At 38.2% G+C, this 24,671-nt stretch overlaps 1 protein-coding gene across 2 annotated transcripts in view; it reads left to right on the top strand.

Annotated features, from left to right (window-relative positions):
- The window catches only part of Cep112 (centrosomal protein 112), a 396,051-nt gene that overhangs the window by 60,978 nt on the left and 310,402 nt on the right, over positions 1-24,671 (top strand). For both annotated transcript variants that reach the window (XM_041635859.1, XM_041635858.1), the window contains exons 7-8: positions 10,925-10,972; positions 11,237-11,314. In XM_041635859.1, the coding sequence (XP_041491793.1) occupies positions 10,925-10,972; positions 11,237-11,314 (126 nt within the window). The remainder of the gene's footprint in view (positions 1-10,924; positions 10,973-11,236; positions 11,315-24,671) is intronic.

Raw genomic sequence — 24,671 nt, 5'->3', positions numbered from 1 at the left:
AGCTCTACCTACAGCTCTACCTGCCTTTCCAGTAATAACAACAGAGAAGGTGATTGGTTCCAAAAACCCTAGGGTCATCAAGGAGGATACATGGGAGCCTGTGCGTATGAATGATCTCAAGGAAATAAAACAGGCTGTCATGACTTTTGGGATGCAAGCCTCTTTTGTTAAAGAGATGCTAAGATCTTGGGCCACGACAAGCAGAGCAACCCCCTCAGACTGGCTCCAGCTGAGCTCTGCGGTACTCGAGAGTGGACCGCAATTGAAATGGAAATGCTTATTCAGGCAAGAGGCTAGACTCTTAGAACAGCAGGAAAAAGCGAAGGGAATTGACATTTCCCTAGATCAAATTCTAGGTGAAGGGCCCTTTTCCGATCCTCAGGAACAAGCTAATTTGGATGAAAACACACTCTCCATGTGTACTACAGCAGCCTTAAGGGCTTGGGACAGGGTACAAGACCCAGGACAGAGAATGGAATCATTTGTCAGAGTTAAACAGGGTCAGAGAGAACCCTTTAGTGACTTTTTACAAAGATTAACTAAGGCTGTACAAATAGGAATATCTGACCCAGAAGCAAGACGTATAATGATTGAGTCTTTGGCTTATGAAAATGCAAATGTGGAATGCAAAAGGATTTTGGGTCCTTTAAAGCTCAGATCAGCGCCGTTGGAAGAATGGGTCTTGCATACACTCAATGTTGATACATTTGATTATGGCACTGAAGCATGGGTAGAAGAAGCAATTTCCAATGGTAAAAGGAGACACCAGAATACCAAATGTTTTAATTGTGGAAAAATGGGTCATATTAAAAGGAATTGTAAACAACGGGTTTTCAGAAATAATAATAATAATAATAATAATGCATCTTTCAGAAATAATAATAATAATGCATCTTCTAGAAATAACAGAAATAGGAGGACTCAGCCTTCAGGTTTATGTAGAAGATGTGGAAAGGGCAGACATTGGACGAATGAATGCAGGTCTACAAGAGATAGACAAGGCAACCTGATACAGCCGGGAAACGTGAGAGGGGGGGCCTCACAGGCCCCCATGGCAAACATGGTTCAGTCATATCCAGTTTCTGCAGAGAACGTGCCTCATCAGGACAATTAGGAAGCCCCATGCCTACTGTTACAAGCAATAATGATCAGAAAGATAAGTTACGTGTGTTTTGGCAAACTTCTATAAATGATCAAAGACCTAAACTGAGAGTGTGTGTAAATGGCATTTTTATTACTGGCCTGCTGGACACAGGTGCTGATGTAAGTATCATTACCCCAGAATCTTGGCATCCGTATTGGCCTCTTCAGAATGTAAATGTTCAGCTCCTGGGAATTGGAACCCTATCTCGAGTAAGGCAGAGCACGAGATGGGTTGAATGTATAGGGCCAGAGGGACAAATAGGAAAATTAAAGCCATATGTAGCCAATATTGCAATGAATTTATGGGGTCGTGACCTATTACAACAATGGAATACTGAAATTAACATTCCTGCTAAATCTAGAGCCTATATTTCTGAGAATAATATTAAAAGATATTACAAACTGAGAAAACCGGCCATTCGGGCTGTAAAAGAACAAGCAATTGATGTCCCTTCAGAGATACCAACAGCCTTGCCTCTAAAATGGTTGACTGAGAAACCAATATGGACAAAGCAATGGCCTTTAGCTGAGGAAAAGTTACAGGCTTTAGAACAGCTGGTACAAGAACAATTAGATGCTGGACATATAGAAGAATCTACCAGCCCTTGGAATTCTCCTGTATTTGTGGTTAAGAAAAAATCAGGTAAATGGAGAATGGTGACAGATCTCAGGGCCATCAACAAGGTTATTCAACCTATGGGCCCTCTGCAATCTGGAATTCCTTTGCCCTCTTTATTACCAAAAGGATGGCCTCTCATAGTTATTGATTTAAAGGATTGTTTTTTCACTATACCTTTGCAAAAAGAAGATAGAGAAAAATTTGCCTTCACAGTGCCTAGTTATAACAATTCTCAACCTTCGAGGAGGTACCACTGGACCGTTCTCCCCCAGGGTATGTTAAATAGCCCCTCCCTGTGCCAATATTTTGTGAACCAACCATTGCAAATAATACGCAAGAAATTTCCCAAATCTATAGTATACCATTACATGGACGACATCTTGTTATCCGATTCAAACATGGATACCTTGAACAGACTGTTTGAAGAAATAAAGATACTTTTACCTAAATGGGGATTGCAAATAGCTCCTGAAAAGATTCAGAAGGGAGATTCTGTTAATTATTTAGGTTATAAAATAGGTTTGCAAAAAATTAAGACACAAAAAGCACAAATTAGGAGAGATCGCCTACGGACTCTTAATGACTTTCAAAGACTGTTAGGAGACATTTCCAGTCTACGACCAGCTATTGGAATAACACCTGATCTAATAATTCATTTGAACAAAACCTTGGATGGTGATAAGGATTTAAACAGTCCCAGAGAATTAACAGCTGAAGCAGAAAAGGAACTGACAATGATTGAGGAAAAATTACAACAGGCACATGTGGACAGGGTGAATCCAGAGCTCGATTGTATTCTCGTCATACTACCATCAAAAATTTCTCCTACAGGAATTTTAATGCAGAGAGATGATATTATTTTGGAATGGATCTTTTTACCACATAAACCAAGTAAGAAACTGAAAACTTATGTGGAAAAAGTCTCTGAGTTAATTATAAAAGGCAAGCTGAGACTTCGTCAACTAGCAGGCATAGACCCAGCAGAAATTATAGTGCCTTTCACTGCTGATGAACTAAAGAAATTATGGGAAGATAATGAACCATGGCAAAGAGCTTGTGCTAATTTCTTGGGAAACATTAATAACAACTATCCAAAAAGCAAGCGGCTTAACTTCATAAAGAGAACTTCTTGGATTCTTCCTCGAATCGTCCGTGATGCTCCAATAACTGGAGCCCGTACATTCTATACTGATGCCAATAAATCAGGGAAGGCAGGTTACAAATCAGAAGACTTGGATAAGGTGGAACAAAGTCCGTATACTTCTGTCCAGAAGGCGGAATTATATGCCATTCTTATGGTGCTAAGGGATTTTAAAGAACCTATTAATATAGTTACAGATTCACAATACACAGAAAGAGTTATTTTACATATTGAAACTGCTGAATTTATACCTGATGATACTGAACTAACCTCATTGTTCCTCCAGGTTCAAGATTTGATCAGGAACAGGCTTTGCCCTATGTACATAACACACATCCGATCCCATACGGGTCTGCCAGGTCCTCTAGCACAAGGTAATGCAGAAATTGATCAATTATTGATTGGTAGTGTGCTACAAGCCTCTGAATTTCATAAAAAACATCATGTTAATAGCAAAGGTTTGAAGAAAGAGTTTTCAATTACATGGCAACAAGCTAAGGAGATTGTAAAGAAATGCCCTACTTGCTCTTTCTATAACCAAACGCCACTGCCTGCAGGGGCTAATCCAAAGGGCACCCAAAGGAATGAAATCTGGCAGATGGATGTGTTCCACTTTGCAGAATTTGGCAAATTAAAATATGTACACCACACCATAGACACATATTCAGGTTTTCAATGGGCTACTGCCCTGAGCTCAGAAAAGGCTGATTCAGTAATTACACATTTATTGGAAGTTATGGCCATCATGGGTATACCTGCGCAAATAAAGACAGATAATGGTCCAGCATATGTATCTAAGAAAATGAAACGCTTTTTTGATTATTATAATATAAAACACATTACAGGTATACCAAATAATCCTACAGGTCAGGCAGTTATAGAAAGATCAAATCGTACTATAAAGGATATGCTGAACAAACAGAAAGGGATCGAAAATACCCCCAGAAATAGATTACATAATGCTTTATTAACCTTGAATTTTCTTAACGCTAATGAGAAAGGAACGACAGCAGCAGAAAGACATTGGATAATGGAAAAGTCTGCTGAACTAAATCAACCGATTTATTTCAAAGATGTGCTGACCTCTCAGTGGAAGCCAGGAGATGTGCTACGTTGGGGAAGGGGTTTTGCTCTTGTTTCCACAGGAGAAGAAAAATTGTGGATACCATCAAAATTAATAAAGTTTCGATTTGAAGAGGAGAAACCTCTTGGAAAGGAGAAATGACAACTCATCCACAACGATGATATTCATACAGGTGGTAAGAAAAACATATAAAATGGGGGCAGGGTTCTGTTCTTATCTCCACAGGGAAACACTCATCTTTGAGAAATTCAAGGAACCCTGGTTGTTTGGATACTGACAGATGGAAAAATACCTGCCCAATAGGAAATATCAAGACAACTGAATGGGTTGTGTAAGTAATATTAAACCATATTTCTAAATTTATAAAGCTGGTTTTGAAGTTGGACTCTGGCTCAGTCCCTCTCCAATTCCAAGCCTGTTGGTAAGAGAAAAACCCAGAGTTTCTGGAATTTCTGTCTCATGTCAAGAGCCATGATATGGGACAGAAAGAAATATGAGTTTAGAAAACATCTTTGCATTTCTTCATATCTATCATACTTTTCATTGAATATATCTATCATGTCTTTCATTGAATATATATATATATATATATGTCTATATGATTAATGTTTAAGTTTTTCATAATGAACAATGAGTTTTTCCTGAAGTGACATTTGAAGTTTCCAGGAAGAAGATGGGGCCCCATAACAACAACTCCACCTGGTTGATATGACGTCATGATACTGATAGCGCTACTACAAGACCTGCTTTTGATACCAGCTGCACAAGACAGTTCCAACTTGGTTAGCTGAAATGGTGCACATCTTATACAACATTTTGGCCAGACCTGCACGAAAATACTCAGAGACTATTTGCAATTTTAAAAGACATTATCTTGAAATTTAACCATCATTTTACTTTCACAGGATCCCCCAGAAAGAACGTCGCCCCTATGACAGCAGGAAGTAATTCTAGAGAACGACGTCCCCTCTCCCAGTAAAGTTTGCCCTTGGGTTTAGGGACATCATTTAGGGGTTGATTATAATTAGTATATGATTGAGGGTTGGGAGAGGAATTTTATAAGCTCAAGGATCATTTTGAAAAAAAAAAAAAAAAAGAGGGAATGATGGGATAATAGATTTATAATTGTGAGTTACTGCTTTTAGACAAATATATTGGTATCAATTCTTGTACAATGAAACAAAGTTAAATTATATGGACTATTGTACGCATGCATGTTTCTACCTCTGTTTAAAACATTCTTATGTATTGACATATATTGTATTGATATATATATATATATTGTATATATTTACCATATTGCAGTGTACATTTCTACCTCTGATTAAGATACTTATATAATATTTGTGTATTGATATATATTTACCTACTGCAATGTATATTTGTACATTGTTTATATTTGGAGGTCATTGTCCTCATTTGTTTCACAGTTGTTTATTGTCTTATTCTTTAAGTTAGATAGATATTGAGAATTATATAGACTAATTGTCATCTAAGTTTGTCATTTATAATTAGACTAATCAGGTTCTTTAGATATATAGAGATTATACTCAGTATAGATAGATAATCTTCAACCTCTTCAAAGAGCTGTAGAAAATGGCCTTTAATCTAACTCAGAGTTTCGTGATAGTGAGACACAATTGCTCCTGGCAACACCGCTCTATTCCCGAGAGAATGTTGAGCACCAAAAACACTCCATCCGGAGCCTTTCTATTTGGCAGAACTGGCCTTTGGGCAAAGAAATGCCCATACCTCAACCACTGACACAGATACAGAGCGTGCATCAATGGATAAAACAGGACTGTCATATCCTGCCAAGACAGGGTAAGATAGTTTTGAAAAGTTCCTTGCCTTTAATAATGGTATGTCAGTTATGTTAGGCCTTAGCCAAAATTGGTTGACTCAACGTTGCAAACGAGACTTTGGGTGATTGCCCAGGTAGTCAGTTGTCTCTGTCAATTGTTGCACATTTTGGATATATCTCGTTTGTTGAGTAGTGTTTATTCCCTTCTCAGATCTTTGACTGAGTTGAAGATTATATAATTGTAGTTACTCTTTACATTATTTGGACTTCTTGAGATAGAATGTTTAGCAAAGCTTTTGTTCTCAATATTGTTTGTTGTATTTATTATTTGTTGTTATTGTATGTAGTTGTATTTGGTTTAGTTCTGTCTTATTTAGACAAAAAGGGGAGATGTAGGGATAAGTCCCGCCCCTTAAGGGGCGTGTTCGCCTCGGGCTAATGTCTGCCTATAAATTTGGCGAGCAAGCTCCGAGCTGCTCGCTTCTGCTTTCCTGGTCTCCGCGGGAACGGTGGTTCTGTAAGTCTATATATATATATATATTTACACTCTGTCTGCATTCGTTTACGCCGCTACAAAAACCCGGAAGCCTTTCAGGACAATTAATTTTTGTTTATGTAGAATTTTTCCTATTAAAAGTCATTATTCACTTTGAGTTACCTTTTGAAAGAGGTCAAGAAATAGCCAGGCATGTAAACCAAAATGTAACTCCAGCATTTGTGAAGCACAGGCAGGAGGATTGGCGTAAGTCTGAGGCTAACCTATGCTACAGAGTAACCTTGTCTTAAAAAAAAAAAGGAAGGAAGAAAGAAAGAACACAAGCTGTTAAGATGACTCCATGGGCAAAGGCACTTGTCAAACCTCATGCCCTAATTGTGTCCCCAGGACCCTCATCACGGAAGGAGAAAACCAGTTCTCCCCAGTTGTCCTCCTACTCCACACGCACACTGTGGTGTAAACATACCCACATACACAGAAGTTAATAAATAAAATTAAATACACCGAAAAAAAAGTGGTTTTGAGATTGGTGAAATTATATAGCTGATATTTTATCTTAAAAAGGAGATGGCAGTTTCTAAAAATAAGAAGAAATATGGTTATAAAACAGAGGCCTAGGAGAAGAACTTTTGCTCGTGAATTTATTTTTGTATGGCCATGGGGTATTGATAAAACTGATCTGATTAGGAAATAGATACATTTCCAATAAATGATTATTTCAGCAACACTAGAAATTACCACCAAAAGAGTAGTTTCCTTTTCATGTTTTTACCCAAAAATCAAAATCAAAATACAAAAACTATCAGTATCAAATAGGTCTGTGTAAAAGTGGTATGTAAAACCAACATTAATGAGTAATGGTGAAGATTCGTAAAAGTTCTGTGCTGTCTCCAAAGTGGTGCTGAGAATTAAAGATCCACTAATAATGCCTTCCTTAACCTCAGAAAAACAAATCAAAACAACAACAAACAACCTAACCATGTCAAAACAAAACCAACAATGACCCCGTAGCTCATCAGAACCAATGAATGATGCACCAAGGTATAATTTGTCTCACAGGCAGTAGACAACAGTATTTCCTGCTTGTGTTCTGTTCTTTGGGCTCCCCCACCACGTCCTTTTGTTGCTGGATGGAATGTCTTAAGCCTGTTCAATGATTATTGAAATATTTTGGGTAAACTCATGAATGAGTCTTCACATGTAGTATTACTTCTGTGGAAAAATAGTTCTTTTAAAAAGTTACTCTTTATTTGTGTGTGTGTATGTGCACGCGCACACTAGCATATGCGCACATGTGCACACACTTCTGGAAATCAGAGGACAGTTTATGGGAGCTGGTTCTCCCCTTCTACCATGTGGTGCCCAGGGACTGAAGTCAGGCCACCACCAGGTTTGGCATCAGGCACCTTTACCCACTGAGCCATCTCACTGGCCCCAAATATTGATTTCTATAACATCGATATATTATATATAATATAATGTAATTTCTGTAATATAATTTCTGTAATAATTATGAAACACAGTTGACTAGATTTTGAAAGCCGAATCCCCTGCCCAGCTCCCTTCACCCCTGTGAAGAGTTTTTCTATAATTAAAAGTTATTTTAGTTGGTGTTGCTGGTAATATTTGACAATATCTTTCCCTCTAAAGTTTGTGTATCTGATGAAATATTTTTTACTTTTTCTGGAAACAAAGTTTCGCTAATGGACTGTTAGTCAATCAGAAGGTATTTGCTTATGGAAGTTCAGCTAAAACCTGAATAAATTGGAAATATAAACCAACAAAAAACAATTTGTAATTCGTGTGCCTGCTAAAAGCTAAATGAAATAAAACATCCAAAGTCAGTTTTTGTTAGAGCGCTGTCAGATATCTATATTACTGCCTAGCTTAAATTATTATGTATTTTATTATTGCTGTTCTCTTTGCTTTGGAAACAAATGTGCAGGTGCTTGAAGGGCTTGTGCTGTGGGAATCTAGTCATTGGGGCTTTGCCTTCTATATTCTCATCTCCGTCACTGTTTCAGAAGAGTCTCCGCAGCTTCCATGCTAGACATTCTTTTTTGTGGCGTTTGTTCTTGATGTATTTTGAGAGACCGAGGTTTTCTGAAAGAACATGAAAGAAGTCGGCCTTAAGACTGTTTACACATTGCTCCATCCAAGTCCATGCTGCCTGCGGATTGCAGAGCGGGAGTAGTCAACTTCAAAGCACATCTGGCTGTTGTTACAAAATCAGAAAATAGATTGCTTATTTTCCCTAAATAGACTCAAGAACATGCTTTTCTTTGAATATTTCCCAAACTCAGTGTATTATAAATGAATAAGAACAGCAGAATATTGTTACCAGTTTTCACGGTTTTTTTGTTGTTTTTATGAATTAGAATAGACATTTTCTTTATTCATCATTTTGAAAAAATAATTCATAATAATAGAAGCCCTTAACTTCTTTATTTAATGCTTTTAAAGATGAAGGTGGTGGAATAAGCCTTATTTCTCTAGAGTTGAAATGCTGCATTGCAATTAACTAGACCAATATTTTGTGTCCTGCATATAAATGTAGAGCTGGGCAAAAATAAGTCACAGATGGTTTCCTTGGCTTTTGGTTTTAAATATATAAACTTAATTAGAGCTTGAGCATCTTTGAGACTTATTTTTCCTCTTCCTGTTTCTCCTCATATTTAATTCAGTTTCATGAGTTAGAGCTGAGTGTGTAATTGATGTGTGTGTGTCTTTAGCAAACTCAGTTTCTGTGTTCCCCCAGTGAAGAATATTAACTTGCTTCTCACATGTACTTTGGGACAGCAGGTATTTGCTGGATGCATTTTGTTGCTTGCTAGAAGGTTGCTGCCTGTTTAAGCAGCTGTGCATGTGCAGTTTGTCACCTCCTCTGGCACAGTGCTTGAGCCACTTAACAAAGGCTCTGTTGTGATTCATGCATCTTCTAAAAATGCTTTGCATCTTGAGCACTGAAGTCAGACTTAGACACAGCCAGCCTATAGTGTTGCCAAACATACAGTTGCGGTGACTTTGTACTTTTTGCTAATTCTGTTGAGGCTTGGGATCTTTATTTGACTACTTTCATGTGGATCTTGGAATTACTATTTTCTCTCTCTTCATTGTGATGTAGGCACTGCTAATAGGCGTTATTTGGTTCCATTGTTGGTGTATGCTCAGGGCAAGGAGTAAATTGAAATTCAGATGGTTTCCAGTACCTTTATGGGATCTAGTCTCTGGGTGGAGAAACCCAAGTGCAGTTTTTGCTTTTCTAGGGAGTAAATAAAATGCATATATTCTTCAGATCCCATCTGCTCTTATACTAGACTCAGAGATTTTAAATTCCGATTTTTTAAGTTTAGTTCCTCTGTTTTCTTCAATTGATTCTTGATTTGTCTTTGCCTTTTATGTTAAATTGAGTGTAGATATTTTCACAATTATATAAAATATTGCTTTTTGAAAACCGGGTAGGGTTTTGGAAAATTGAATTGAATAAGATACATATGAAAAGGCTTGTCACCTAATCCTAATTGTGTAATTCAGGGTAAGCACCTCTTCTTCTTTTGGAGTCATAGTGTTCTTTTCATTTTGTGGTTGTTACTGTAGTAAATTGTGAGTTTATGCTGTGAAAAAATTAGACTTCTGGTAATGACTTTTAATTTTTATTTTATTTGTAAATGAAACAGTTGGCATAAAATGGCTTTATTTAGCATAAAGCAATTCAAGAAATCTCGATTGAAAGACGTTAAATATGTGTTAGATAACAGAGGTGTCCTTGTACTCAGTCTTCCCAAAGATGTCTGTGGAAACATACTGTTGAACACTCAGGGTATTATGTAAGGGCCTTGAAAGTGAACCCAGGATGCTTTAGGAGCTGCTGAGAGGTGGGACGGAATGTAGTTCCTTCTCTCCCTCCTTTTCTCTAAGAATATCTTTGGAAACTAGAGTGTTGGGAATAGACTGGAGATGTGGCAATCATGGTCTTTGTTTTTCAAACCCACATTTTTTGGCGACAATGAGTGCTAGGTCGTAAAAGGAGGTGAGCATCCAGGGTGCCACTAGCCTGGTAAGAGAAGAGCTAATTTTCCTAGGAATCTCATTCTGACTCAGTGAGTCTTGAGAAGGTGGGAGAATGATTGCAGCTTTTAGCAGATGGTATTTACATGGTAAAACAAGTTGTTTGGTGCCCTTTGGAATGTAAGTTTGGGGATAGTGAAACTGAAAGATAGATTTAGGGAGAATCTCAAGGGAATTTCATGTCCTCATTTACGCTATGAGTTGCAGTTAAATAGTCGTGTCTCTAGCATGTCTGGGGTGTAGTGACTAAATCGATATTTAAAGAATGAAACATGTGTGCGTCGAGGGCTTGTGGGTATAAACAGACAGGCAGATGGGCACACATTCTGGTAACATAGTCATTCAGGATCTGGTAAATGTAAAACGTGAAGCGAAGAGCAGTGGATGAGAGTGGGCACTGAGGTCGAGGGCCATGAAGGTGCATTCAACCCAGAGAGGAAGTTCATGGAAATAAATGTATGTGTGCTACTTTAAAAATGAACTAAGTATACAGAAGACATTTTCACCTAGAAAAATTTATTTTGAATCAAATGATTCCAAGATTAATGTCTTTATTTATAATTTTACAGATAGAAAATCCTCGGTACCTGAGACAGAAGCCTCTCCCAGTTTCTCTGGTAGGTAATGATTTCACTGGGCTTTTTCTAGGGACAGGTATCTTTAAATAAAATATGAATTTTTTAAAATATAAAATAATGTAGGCCCGCATTGAGAAGTGAAATAGTAATTTTAATCCTGTTGCTTAGAAGTGAATGAATCCCCTTATTTTCTCCAAGGCTAACATTGTTTTGAAATGAATTTCAGAAACTTTATTATTTTATTTTTAAAGAGCTGGTAAACTAGTCCTGGGAAGTTTTAAATGACTCTTACTGGTTCTACAGATAACTCCAAAGGCCAGCCTGAGGAAGTCGAGCAGTCTTCATGATGAGCATTTTCTCTCTCGAATGCACGAGAAAGAGGTAGGATTGTCTTACTTCTCATGTGCCTAGTAGTGAACACAGTTGATATCGTGTAATAGGAATGTTCAGATTCTGTGCAGGTGTGATGCACAGGAGAAAAAGGTTAGCTATCCGGGCTCAAAACCAAATCAGTGCAGACCAGGCTGGGCTTGCTGTTAAAGATTTTAGTGTGTATCTCCCATCTTGTCTGCTGCAGCTCCCTTCTCCTAGGGAGGGTTGTGGTGCAGGATTCCTTCCTAACTATGATGCCCAGGAGGCAGAGACGATGTCAGTTTTAGAATGAGTGTGTTTAACCTCAGTGAATCTATGCATCCTCTCTCTCTGCTGACTGATGTGGGATTCCCCTCTGTATGCTGTGAATATATTTTATTACCATTGGTTAATAAAGAAGCTGTTTGGGCCAATGACTTAGCAGATTATGGCCAGACTGGAAGAGATAAAGAGAGAGAATAGGTGAAGTCAAAGAGACTGCATGTAGCTGCCAAAGGAGACAGACACTGAACCCTTACCAGTAGGCCACAGCCTCATGTCAATACACAGATTAATAGAAATGGGTTAATATAAGATGTAAGAGTTAGTTAATAAGAAGCCCGAGCTAATAGGCCAAACTGTGTTGTAATTAATATACTTTCTATGTGATAATTCGGGTCTTAGAGGTTGGAAAACAAGCGAGTGGTCTTGGCTTACAAAATGGCCCCCAACAAATTTATGTTTTTATTCTCATCATTCTTGCTCTTTGTTATTTATTTATTTACTTATCTATTATACAACCCTACTACTGTTTCCCTTTCTTCCTGTACTCTCAGAACTCCCTACCTCTCCTCTGTCCTCCTCCCATCTACTCCTCCATTTCTATTAAGAGGAAGGCAGGCCTCCCATGGATAGCAACCTATCATAGCATTTCAAATTGAAGGCTGGATGAGGCAACTCAGCATGAGGAAAAAGGTCCCAATACCAGCAAGAGTCAGAGACAGCCCCTACTTCCACTGTGAGGAATCTCACAAGAAGACTAAGCTACACAACTGTAACATATATACAAAGGGCTTAGGTCAGTCCCTTGCAGGCTCACTGGTTGTTTGTTCGGTCTTTGTGAGCCCCTATGAGCCTGGGTTAGTTGATTCTGTGAGTTTTCTTGTGATGTCCTTGACCCTTCTGGCTCCTACAGTCCTTCCTCCTCCTCTTCAGCAGGATTCCCCAGCTCTGCCTAGTGTTTGGCTGTGGGTCTGCATCTATTTTCATCAGTTGCTGGATGAAGGCTCTGATGACCATTGGGCTAGGCACCAATCTGTGAATATAGCAGATCATCATCAGGAATCATATCACTGATTTTTTTTCCAGTCATGTCTCATTCTATCCTAAGTTTCTCAGCCATTCAGCCTTTGGGTCCTGGCCCTCTAGGCAGCATCAGGGGTGGACTTTCTCTATTGCCATGGGTCTCAGGATGGACCATTCATTGGTTGGTCACTTCCATAATTTCTGCACCACCTTTACCCCAGCATGTCTTGTAGGAAGGACAGATTGTAGGTTGAAGGTTATGGGCTGGGTTGGTGTTTCAGTCCGCTGTAAGTCTTCCTGGTTACAGGAGAGGAGTAGTGTTCAGCTTCATATCCCCCATGGCTAGAAGTCTTAGCTAGGGTCACCATCATAGATTTCTGGGAGTTTCCATTGCATTAGGTTTCTAGCTCATAATAGAGATGCCTCTCAATTCCAGTTGTGTCTCCCACTACTCTGTCCCTTCATCCTTCCCCCACCTGATCCCTCCTGTTCCTGACTGCCCACCCCCTCCTTCACCCTTGATGTCTATTCTATTTCCTCTTCCCAGGAAGATTTATACACTTCACACCCTTGAGCCCTCCTTGCTATCTAACCTCCCTGGGTCTGTGGATTATAGCATGGTTATTATCCTTTACAGCTAATAACAACTATGAGTGAGTACATACCATGTTTGTCTTTCTGGGTCTACCTGGTTACCTAACTCAGGATGATTTTTTTCAAGTTTCATACATTGTCTGCAAATTTCATGATGTCAGTGTTTTTAATAGCTGAGTAATATTCCATTGTGTAAATGTACCACACTTTATCCATTCTTTGGTTGAGGGACATCTAGGTTGTTTCTAGAAGATTATAAATAAAGATGCTATGAACATGAGCAAGAGTCCTTGTGGTATGATTGAGCATCCTTTGGGTATATGTCCAAGATTGGTATAGCTTGGTCTTGTAGTAGATCTATTCCCAATTTTTTGAGATGCCACCATACTTAGTTCCAAAGTGGCTGTGTAAGTTTGCATTTCCACCAGCAATAATGAAGGAGTGTTCCCCTTGCTCCACATCCTTGCCAGCATTAGCTATCACTTGTATTTTTAATCTTAGGCCATTCTGACAAGTGTAAGGTGAAATTTCAGAGTTGTTTTGATTTAAATTTCCCTGATGGCTAAGAATGTTGAACATTTCTTTTAAGTGTTTCTTGTCCATTTGCGATTCCTCTGTTGAGAATTCCCTGTTTAGAGCTGTACCCCATTTTTTATTGAATTATGTGGTTTGCTAATGTCTAGTTTCTTGTGTTTTTATATATTTTAGAAATTAGACCTCTGTCTGATGTAGGGTTGGTGAAGATCTTTTCCCATTCTATAGGCTGCCAATTTGTCAAATTAATTGTGTCCTTTGTCTTAGAGAAGCGTTTTAGTTTCATGAGGTTCTATTTATTAATTGTCAGACTTAGTGCCGGTGCTGTTGGTGTTCTGTTCAGGAAGCTGTCTCCTGTGTCAATACATTCAAGACTATTCTCCACTTTCTCTTCTATCAAGTTCATTGTGTCTGGTCTTATGTTGAGGTCTTTGATCTACTTAGACTTGAGTTTTGTGCTAGGCAATAGATATGCATATATTTGCATTCTTCTATATGCCAACATCCAGTTAGGCCAGCACCATTTGCTGTTCTTTTTTCCATTGTATAATTTTGGCTTCTTTGTCAAAAATCAGGTGTCTGTAGGCGTGTGGATTTGTGTCTAGATCTTCAGTTCATTTCATCGAGCCACCTCTCTGTTTTATGCTAATACCATGTGGTTTTTATTACCGTAGCTCTGTAGCAGAGCTTGAAATCAGGGATGGTGATACCTCTGGAAGTTCTTTTATTATACAGTGTTGTTTTAGCTATCTGGATTTTTTGTTTTTCTATATGAAGTTGGGTATTGTTCTTTTAATGTCTGTAAATAATTGTGTTGAGATTTTGATGGAAATTGTATAGAATCTGTAGATTGCTTTTGGTAAGATGGACATTTTTACCATGTTAATGCTACTGATCCCTGAGCATGGGCGATATTTCCATCTTCTGATATCTTCTTCATTTATTTTCTTAAAAGGCTTTAAATTCTTACCCTATAGGTCTTTCACTTGCTTGGTTAGAGTAATTTTTATATTACTTGTGGCTATTGTAAAGGGTGTTGTTTCCCTGATTTCTTTCTCAACTCATTTATTGTGTTTATTGTGTGCTGGGGGGGCTACTTATTTCTTTGAGCTTATTTTGTGTTCAGTCACTTAATCAGCTGTAGGAGTTCCCTGGTATAATTTTTTGGGATAATTTATATATACTATCATATCATCTACAAATATTGATACTTTGACTTCTTCCTTTCCAATTTGTATCCCCCTGATCTCCTTTAGTCGTCATAATATTGCTCTAGCTAGAACTTCAAGTACCATATTAAATAGATATGGAGAGAATGGACAGCTTTGTCTTGTCTTTGATATTAGTGGAATTGCTTTAAGTTCCTCTCCATCTAATTTGATATTGGCTCTCAGCTTTCTATATATTGTCTTTATTGTATTTAGGTATGTTTCTTGTATCTCTTGTCTCTGTAAGACTCTGATTATGAAGGAGTGTTGGATTTTGTCCAAGACTTTTTTAGCATGGAATGAAATGATCGTGTGTTTTTTCTTTTAGTTTGTTTCTATGATGAATTACATTGACAGTTTTTATATGTTGAACTATCCCTGCATGTCTTGAATGAAGCCTACTTGATCATGGTAGATGATCTTTTTGTTGTCTACTTGGATTCAGTTTGTGAGTATTTAAGTTGGTATTTTTTTATCAATGTATATGAAGGATATTGATCTGTAATTTCTCTCTTTGTTTTTTATTTTTAGTTTTTCTAGGCAGGCTTTCCCTGCAGCTTTTGGAGCCTGTCCTGGAACTCACTCTGTATACGAGGCTGGCCTCGAACTCACAGAGATCCACCTGTCTTTGCCTCTCAGGTGCTTGGATTAAAGGTGTGAGCCACTATTGCCTGGCTTGTAATTCTCTTTCTTTGTTGAGTCTTTGTGTGGTTTGTATATCAGGATGATTGTGGTCTCATAAAATGAATTTGGCCATGCTTCTTCTGTCTCTATGTTGCAGAATAACTTGAGGAGTATTGGTTTTAGCTCTTTGAAAATCTGGTAGAATTCTTCACCGAAACTGTCTTGCCCTGGCCTTTTTTTTTTTTTTTTGACTGGGAGACTTTAAAGCTTTTGTAGCTTTTAATGTGTTTCTTCTGCTAGTCACATTACAGAACGGTTTGACAAGGAGTATCATCCAGCAGATTTCTATTGTTAGTTCTTCCTTGTAATTTGAGGAAATGTTCCTGACATGGGCCAAGACATTTGGAAACCTGTTGTCACTAAAAATAAGAGACAGCACAAAAAGAAGATCAGCTTTTAGATCAACCCTCAATTCTCAGAGAACATATAATAGACTGCTGGATTTAAAAAGAAAACAAAACAGGACAAATTTACTTTACTTTAATTTATGTGTATGGGTGTTTCTCCACCATGTATGTCCGTGCACTGTGTGTGCTTGGTGCCTGAAGATTTCAGGAAAGGGCATTGCATCTCCCGAAATGGAGTTAGAGGTGGTTGTTAGTTGTCATGAGCTGCTGGGAATCAAACCTAGGGCCTCTGGAAAACAGCCAGTGTTTTTAGCTGCTGACCCTTCTCTCCAGCCCTGAAACTGCGATTTTAATAGAATTCCACTCTCACCCATTTCCTAGAAAGAGGTGCTGCTTCTTTCTTACACTGAATGATAGTTAGGCCTTTTCCCATGAATTTTTAAGTTAAATGCATTGTATAAAAAGAGCCATGCAGTAATATTTTGTTTATAATCTAACAAATAAAATTTGCCTGAAGATCAGAGTGCAGAGCTAAGCCACTAGTTAACCGTAGAAGCCAGGCAGTGGTGGCACACACCTTTAATCCCAACACTTGGAAGACAGAGGCAGATGGATCTCTGTGAGTTCAAGGCTGCCTTGCATGAGATTTGGTCTGTCTAAAAAAGAAACAAAGCTCACAGAAAGATGATCCCAGCACTTGGAATGACATGCCTTTAATCCCAACACTAGGGATCTGGAGACAGGAGTGATATGGCTGGGCAGAGAGAGGACTTTAAGGTGGGAGGAGACAGGCGCTCAGACCAGTCTGAGGATTCAGTCTGAGATACAGTCTGAGGATTCATAGAGAGAGGATCGCCCCTTCAGTCTGAGGATTCAGTAGAAGTAAAAGGTCTCTCTAGTAGCTGGCTGCTCTGCTTCTCTGACCTCTCAGCTTTCACCCCCTAATATCTGGCTCTGAGTTTTTATTATCAAGAACAATTAGAATTTGTGTTACAGAGCCAAATGAAGTAACTTACATAATAAATGAGAGAACTGGTACTTTAACAACTTATTATAAAATATACCAACACAATTCTTAATAAGTAACTGTATAAAGAATTGCTCCTTAGGCACGAGTTGGTTCATGGTCAGTGTCCTAGGTGCTGATGAGTAATTTGTTGGATGGATCTGAATAGGCTTTGCCCTTTACTGAGCTGTTCAAACAGAACACCAACAGCCAGGTATTGATGTAGGAAGAAATGAGGAAGAGGCAGGAAGTCACTAACGGAAGTAAACACCAGGCATGTAGAGAACTCAAGCAAAATAAATAGTAGTATTTATTACTTTTATTCTTCTGTATAAATTTGGCTTATGTATGAACATATTAAAAAATTAGAATAGATATCCACATGTATTATGTGCATATTATCTAACATTTCTTTTAATGTGATAATTCCTGAAATAATTATCATTAATGTTTAGGAGAATTTCATGTATCTCTAATCCCCAGGATAACATGGAACTGACTTACTTTTTGTTATAAATTGGTATAGTAGATAACAACTTGCCTAATGAAATATTTCAAATTTGTATCCTGAGAGTAGTTTGTGCTAGATATATTAGTGAAAAGCAATCTTAGTTCTCAGCATGGTGACTCATGGTTAGTAACTGGTGAAGTTCTCTAGAAGGAGGAAGGTCACAGTTTGGTCCTAAGCAGAATGATGATTGCTTTATGAATCAGTTTTCTAAATTGATTAGTGATGATGCTTGGGATTTAGAAAGAAAACTTGACAAATATTCTGTTTTTGTGTATCATTCTGTTTTTGCTTACAGTGTTTTGAAATTTGCTGGTCTGTAGGGAGGGTTGGTAGTGTCATGCTTAATTTTTTTAATACTGTAAAATTTAAATTTCAACAGTGTTACTCGTCATTCATTGAAAGCTTGTAGACTTTGTAGTTATTCTATATATTAAAATAAATTTTGTTTGATTTTTGTATATTTGTTTTCTTTTGATATACTTGAAACAGTTGGTCAGCATGCAGGTGCATCTCTTGGTATTTATTTTATATCTACATTATTTTCCTTCATCATGTGTGTGGCAGTATGATACCCATGCTGGTCCCAAATTTCTATGCTTAAGCAGCTATCCTGCCTTGGCCTCTTCAGAGGCTTGTTAACCCTCACCTCTGCCCTGGCCTTGCTAGTTTAAAAATGTTTCTCTAAATATTTCAATTTGTTTTTCTGTTATAGTCATTAATGATTATTGTGATTTTTTTTATTTTGTTTTGGTATTTGGTCAGTTTCAGTATCAAATACTATATTTGCTTATTTCAAATAGGTAATAACAAAAAGTAGCATTTTATATAAACACAGTTCCTTTGCTTGAGTAATGTGAATAGCTGGTTGAATAAAACATTTGAAAATTAGTTTTTAATGAGAAAATGCTTAGCTCAAAGTTTGTAAACATGAAGTTGAATAAATTGAACAAGTGACATTGGCAGTTATTTTTAAATTTAATTAATCATACTTTAAGTAGGCTATCATTACACTTAAGGAGATTTTTATGTTAAATGAGTCAACATATTCATTAGCTTTATTAATTTTGTAAGAATGTACAGCCTTGGAGCTGTTGTTTGAAGTAAACACTTCAGAGCAAATGGGGCCTAATTTTAAGTAGAAGTTTCAGGAATTCTTTTTGCAAAGCTTGTGGGAAGGCCATCTACATAGTGGAGTCATCCAGCTTCTGTTTTGTCTTTGCTGGGATTTCCGCAGTGTGGACTGGTGTATATTCTTAGGACTTTGAAGTGAGTCCTGGTCTTTTGATTTCTTTTCTTCCAAATGTGGGTTGGCTAGCTGGGGTGTTCAAGAAGACTGTTTAAGGAGATGTGGGCACATCCCTAGAATTTAGTTAGATGAGCAAGGCCGTTTCCCATTTATTTCAACTTTTTTTCACTGTAAAACTTTTGATAGGAACAAGTGGCCTAGGTGGGTACTTCAGTCTGAAAGTGAATGTCTTTAAAACAATTAGGAAATGAGAATGAGCTAAACACCAGTTAGCTTTTGGTAATGGAAAAGGACAGCATTTATCAATGCACTATTTTTATTTTTCCATTCAAATATTTACACTTCCTTCACTCCTCCTACTCTTCTCCCACTCCTCTCCTCCCCCTCCTTTCTCCCCCTCCATGCTTGAGAGAGGGCAGGGAACCCTGCCCTGTGGGAATTCCAAGCCTCGCTCCCCGCTCCCCTATATCCAGGCCTAAGAAGCTGTGCATCCATATAGACTAGGGGCCTAAAAAGGCAGAACATGCCGTAAAAACAATTCTCAGTGCCTTTATCAATGGCTTCTCAGTCATCCCCCATTGTCAGCCACAATCAGAAGAGTCCGGTTTGATTACATGCTCGGTCAGACCTGGTCCAGCTGGATTTGGTGAACTCGCGTTAGAACAGGCACACTGCCTCAGTTGGTGGACCAGCCCCTCACAGTCCTGACTTCCTTGCTCATCTTCTCCCTCCTTATTGGCATAAAAACAGAGAGGACCAATGGAATCGAATCGAAGACCCGGATATTAACCCACAAACCTATGAACACCTAATTTTCGACAAAGGAGCTAAAGGTATACAATGGAAGAAAGAAAGCATCTTCAACAAATGGTGCTAGCATAACTGGATGTCAACCTGTAGAAGAATGAAAATAGATCCATATCTATCACCATACACAAAACTCAAGTCCAAATGGATTAAAGATCTCAATATCAGTCAGAACACACTGAACCTGATAGAAGAGAAAGTGGGAAGTAGACTGCAACACATGGGCACAGGAGACCACTTCCTACATATAACCCCAGTAGCACAGACAATAAGAGCAACTTTGAATAAATGGGACCTCCTAAAACTGAAAAGCTTCTGTAAAGCAAAGGACACTATCATTAAGACAAAAAGGTATCCTACTGAATGGGAGAAGATCTTCACCAACCCTGCATCAAACAAAGGTCTGATTTCCAAAATGTATAAAGAACTCAAGAAACTAGACTTTAAAATTCTAATTAACCCAATTAAAAATGGGGTACTGAACTGAACAGAGAATTCTCAAAAGAAGAAGTTCTAATGGCCAAAAGACACTTAAGGTCACATTCAGCTTCCTTAGCGATCAGGGAAATGCAAATCAAAACAACTGTGAGATACCATCTTACACCTGTCAGAATGGCTAAGATCAATGCACTATTTTTAAATTGTTTTTACTGAGCTATGTATTTTTCTCTGCTCCCTTTCCCTTCTCCCCTCTCCCATGCTCCCCACGCTCCCAATTTACTCAGGAGATCTTGTCTTTTTCTACATCCTATGTAGGTCTCTCTTAGGGTCCTCTTTGTCTCTTTGTTGTCTAGGTTCTCTGGAATTGTGAATTGTAGGCTGCTTTGTTTTGTTTTGTTTATGCTTTAGGTCTAAAAGCCATTTATGAGTGAGTACATATGATATTTGTCTTTATGGGTCTGGGTTACCTCACTCAATATGATATTTTCTAAATCCATCTCTTTAAATTGCCTGCTAATTTAAAGATGTCATTGGTTTTTTTTTCTGCTGTGTAGTACTTCATTGTGTAAATTTACCACATTTTTCTTATTCATTCTTCGGTCGAGGGGCTTAATGCACTATTTTAAGAAGGGCTTCTCTGCTCATATTTTCTACTGGCTCACTTAAAAATTCTTCAAAATCGACTCGCTTGTTTGTCTTTATAAAGTGTGAAACTTTTTAATATACATAATATACGTTTATGTATCCACACATATATATGTACAGAATAAAAGAAGTCTATGACTACAATAAAATTCTCAAAGTATATGAAAAATAAATTAAAAATGTAATTAAAACAATTTTTTCAATAAACACAAGAAGCTCCTCAAACCTCATATTTTATTTCTAGGAAAGAAAGACGTGCAAAGCAACGGAAAGGCAATGTGGACTAGGAAATATTGTACATAGAATGGAGAGACATTTGCTTCTGCAAGCAGAGTTGTGGTGGATTTCATGGAAAGAGTGACTTTGGAGCCAGGAGTTGAATCATGTGATATTTAATAGGCAGCTGAAGCCAGGGAGGATGGAACAAGGCTGTGTTTAGCTAGCGCTTAGAACTGCTTGGTATGTCATGTGAAAGAGACTGTTGGTCACAAAGACATGTTGCTGTCAACAAAGATGGGAAACCTCTGGAAGTCTGACTGGAGGATGACATTTTCACAACGGACCTGAGGCAGCTAAATTGGCAGTGGTTTGTCAGATGGGTCAGATTGTGAAAAATGGGAAGAAAATGAAGCTGTTGTCAGTTAGTGTGAGGATCGATGAAGAGCTGTCAGGTTGGTAGCTGTAGGGTTGCCAGCGAAACCCTGCTGGGATTGCACTTAGTGAGACACTTAGACATTGAGAAGGAGGGAAAAAGAGGAGTCTAAGATACAGAGCGTAGTAAGCGCTGGCTTTACTTTTCAGTGAGTTTGATACTCTCTAGGCACATGTCACTGGCGGTGTTGAGGTGACTGTTGGCACAGAAGAGCTAAGGCTGGAGGATAACATTGTGATTCTTCTGCATGGGGATGCTACAGTTGAACACCGTTAAGGCCATCAAAGGCTCACATTTATAGGTAGTAAAGATGGGTGCGAGACTCATTCAGGGAGAATGGCTACTTTAAATAACAGAAGGATGGAATAAATGCAGAAATAATAAAGGGTTCTTAAGACCCAGGCAACCAGCTAGAGTAGCAGTTATCACAGAAGCGAAGGCAAGCTAGAAGAAGAGGGGCTGACATAGCAGCTCCTGTGTGTTGCTCAACAGTGGAGGATACAACTGCTTTGAGATTTGGTAGTCGAGGCTTTGTATGAAAAATAAAAAATGTGATCTTGAGGTTACTATTTTAATAGTGAAAATGAGTTGTGAAAGGAGTAAAAAAAAGCAAAAATTATAGACTACCCAGAAAACGTTTCATTAGTTAACCATGAGAACCGCTGGGAAAGCTCCGACACTTTGAGAGCAGCTGCTGCTGGGGGGCCTTCAGCTGAGGCTCTCTGCAGTGGGTAAACGCACCAGTGAGGTGAAAGGCGCTTTCAGCAACAGGCGCGGCAGGGGTGGGCACACTTTATTAGTGACAAAAGGAAGACCACAGTGTTCCAGGGTGCTGAGTGTGCCTCCGTGTGTCCTTTCCTTTCTCTCATTCCCGTCGCACCAGGTTTCCTTCCCAGGGAACCTTTAGACCACCAGGTTATTTATTAAAGAATGTATCTTCTTTTACTGGTTCAAGTTCTGATTATTTGTTGAGCTGTTTAGAATAGATGAACCATCATCTAAAAGTCACCCAGTGCCAGGCCACCTCATTGACTGGACACAGACTCACGAGGGTGAGAGAATGCAGGCAGTCCCCCTTCCTGTTGTGAAACCCCGAGCAGGCACTTCTTTGCGACTCAGTTATGTGCTCTGTAAGGGAGAGATAATACAAGCACCCACTTTGGAAGGCTGTTGTTGGAGTTAAATGAAATAATTCATGTAGATCCCTAGGACTGTATTTGCTCACAGTGTGTAATGAACCAGTTGATTTTCTTCTGCAAATTCTCTGTGTTCCTTGCTGCTGCTGCTGCTAATGTTGCAAAAACAAGTATTGCTTTTGCGGATCTGTTGCTGCCACTGTCACTATTTTCAGGCTCTGTTTAGAAGGGCTGCTCTACAGGGTTCTTGGGGTAAAGGCATCTCCTGTTTAACTCAGGAGTTTTCCTTTAAATGACAATTAATGCCATTATTTCATCTTCCCACCCGTAGCTCCATATTTGTCTTGTTTCAGTTTCTCTAGGCTTCTCCTGATTCTGCCATATCTTTCAACATTTGTCTATTTTCTGCTGTAACAAAGTTCTACAGATTTTATAACTGACTTAAATCTTGGGCTTAATGACTTATAGTAGCTATGTTCACCTTCCTCTGTATTTCTGTATTGGTTTTATGAAACTGATTGATTGAGAAAGGTCTTGCTGTGTAGCCTTGGTTGGTCTGGAACTCACTGTGTAGACAATGCTGGTCTTGAGCTTGCTGGGGTCCTCCTTCTGGGTGCTGGAATTAATTTTAGTTTTACACCTCCATGGCTGGTTCAACTTTGTTTTAAAAGTTCAATTTAACAGCTCAATGAGATGATATTTTACCCATCATATTTTAGCTATTTCACGTGGCTGTCTGTATTAAATATATTATTTTATCCACAATTTAAACATACTTTGTAGTTTTTCCTTTCTGTTATTTGGGGCACATGTGTTGTTTTGTGTTCTGTATTTGTGGTTGCTCAGATGTAACTGTCAAAATTAGACAAGCTGAGGAATGAGGCCTCAGGATGAAGACAGGGAGAGAGGATGGGCCAGTCACCATCATCATTTGTTCTTTTGCTAGGTTCTTTCCAGATCCACACCCACTCTTCGCTGTGGTTATTATTTTTTTTTATTGTGCAGTTATCTTTTCTGGAAATTGTGAGCAGAGAAAAACTGTCTTTTTTACTTCTCAGTCCTTCCTTCCTTCCTTCCTTCCTTCCTTCCTTCCTTCCTTCCTTCTTTCCTTCCAGGGTATATATACTGTTGAGCTCTCTGTCGAGAATCAGATGGCCGTGCTTGTATGGGATCACATCACATCCTGGTCTAGTCCATCAATCCATATGCCTATTTTGGTGCCAATAGCACACATTATTCATTATTATTATTTTAATTTGCATCCTTTTTATTTCTACTTTAATCATGTTGCTTGCCATGGATATGGTTCTATTTTTATCTTTTTTGTTTGTTTAACTTTGGTAGGTCCTATCTATCATTTCATCCTTTTATATTTCTAACTTGGGATAGAATAAGTTTGTTAGATATGTTCTTAGGATTTTTTGTATTTCATTGCTATCTATTGTAATCTTCTTTATTTCTAGTCTTACAGTTTTTCATCTTTTCTCTTTTGCTTATTATTGATTAGTGAAAGGTTTGTCAGTGGTGTTTATTTTTTCAAAGCACCAACTCTTCATTCATTTTTTAAAAAAATTTCTTTGTTTTTATTTCATAATTTGTGTCCTGTTTTAAATTATTTCTCTTTACTGGGTTTAGTTCTGGCTTGTTTTATTTTTCCCATGCTTTGAGGTGCTTCACAGTTTGAGATTTCCCCCTGACTTTGTCACATGAACACTTAGATCTGTAAGAACTGCCTTCATTGTATCTCATAGACTTTAGAATGTCATGTGATTTTTTTCATTCACTTCTAGAAATATGTAAATTATTTTGATTTTTTTCAATCACCCAGTCATTCTTTGGTAGTGTGGTGGGTTTTTTGTGTTTTTAATGAATAATCTTGCTTTTGATATCATCTTATTCCATGGACACAGAATACAGAAAGTTATTTCAGTTTTCCTATTTGTGGAGACTTGCTTTGTGTCCCATCCAGTACATGATCAGCTTTAGAATGAGCTATTTGGACTGCTGGGAAGAAGGTTTATTCTGTAGTGTTTGGGTGAGATGCACTGCTACTTTATTTATCTATGGTGTCATTTGTCTCTGATGTTTGGTTTTTGCCTGGATGACTTGTCTGTTAGTGAGAATAGGGTATTTTTGTTTGTTTGTTTTTGTTTTTTGAGACAGGGTTTCTCTGTAGCTTTGGAACCTGTCCTGGAACTAGCTCTTGTAGACCAGGCTAGCCTCAAACTCAAAGAGATAGCCTACCTCTGCCTCCTGAGTGTTGAGATTAAA

This window comes from Microtus oregoni, unplaced genomic scaffold (genome assembly GCF_018167655.1).
Source record: "Microtus oregoni isolate MIOR12 unplaced genomic scaffold, Mior012 000048F_ref0000485, whole genome shotgun sequence".
Taxonomy (NCBI): Eukaryota; Metazoa; Chordata; class Mammalia; order Rodentia; family Cricetidae; genus Microtus; species Microtus oregoni.
The sequence above is the reverse complement of the archived record's forward strand: the minus strand, read 5'-3'. Positions and strand labels throughout refer to the sequence as shown.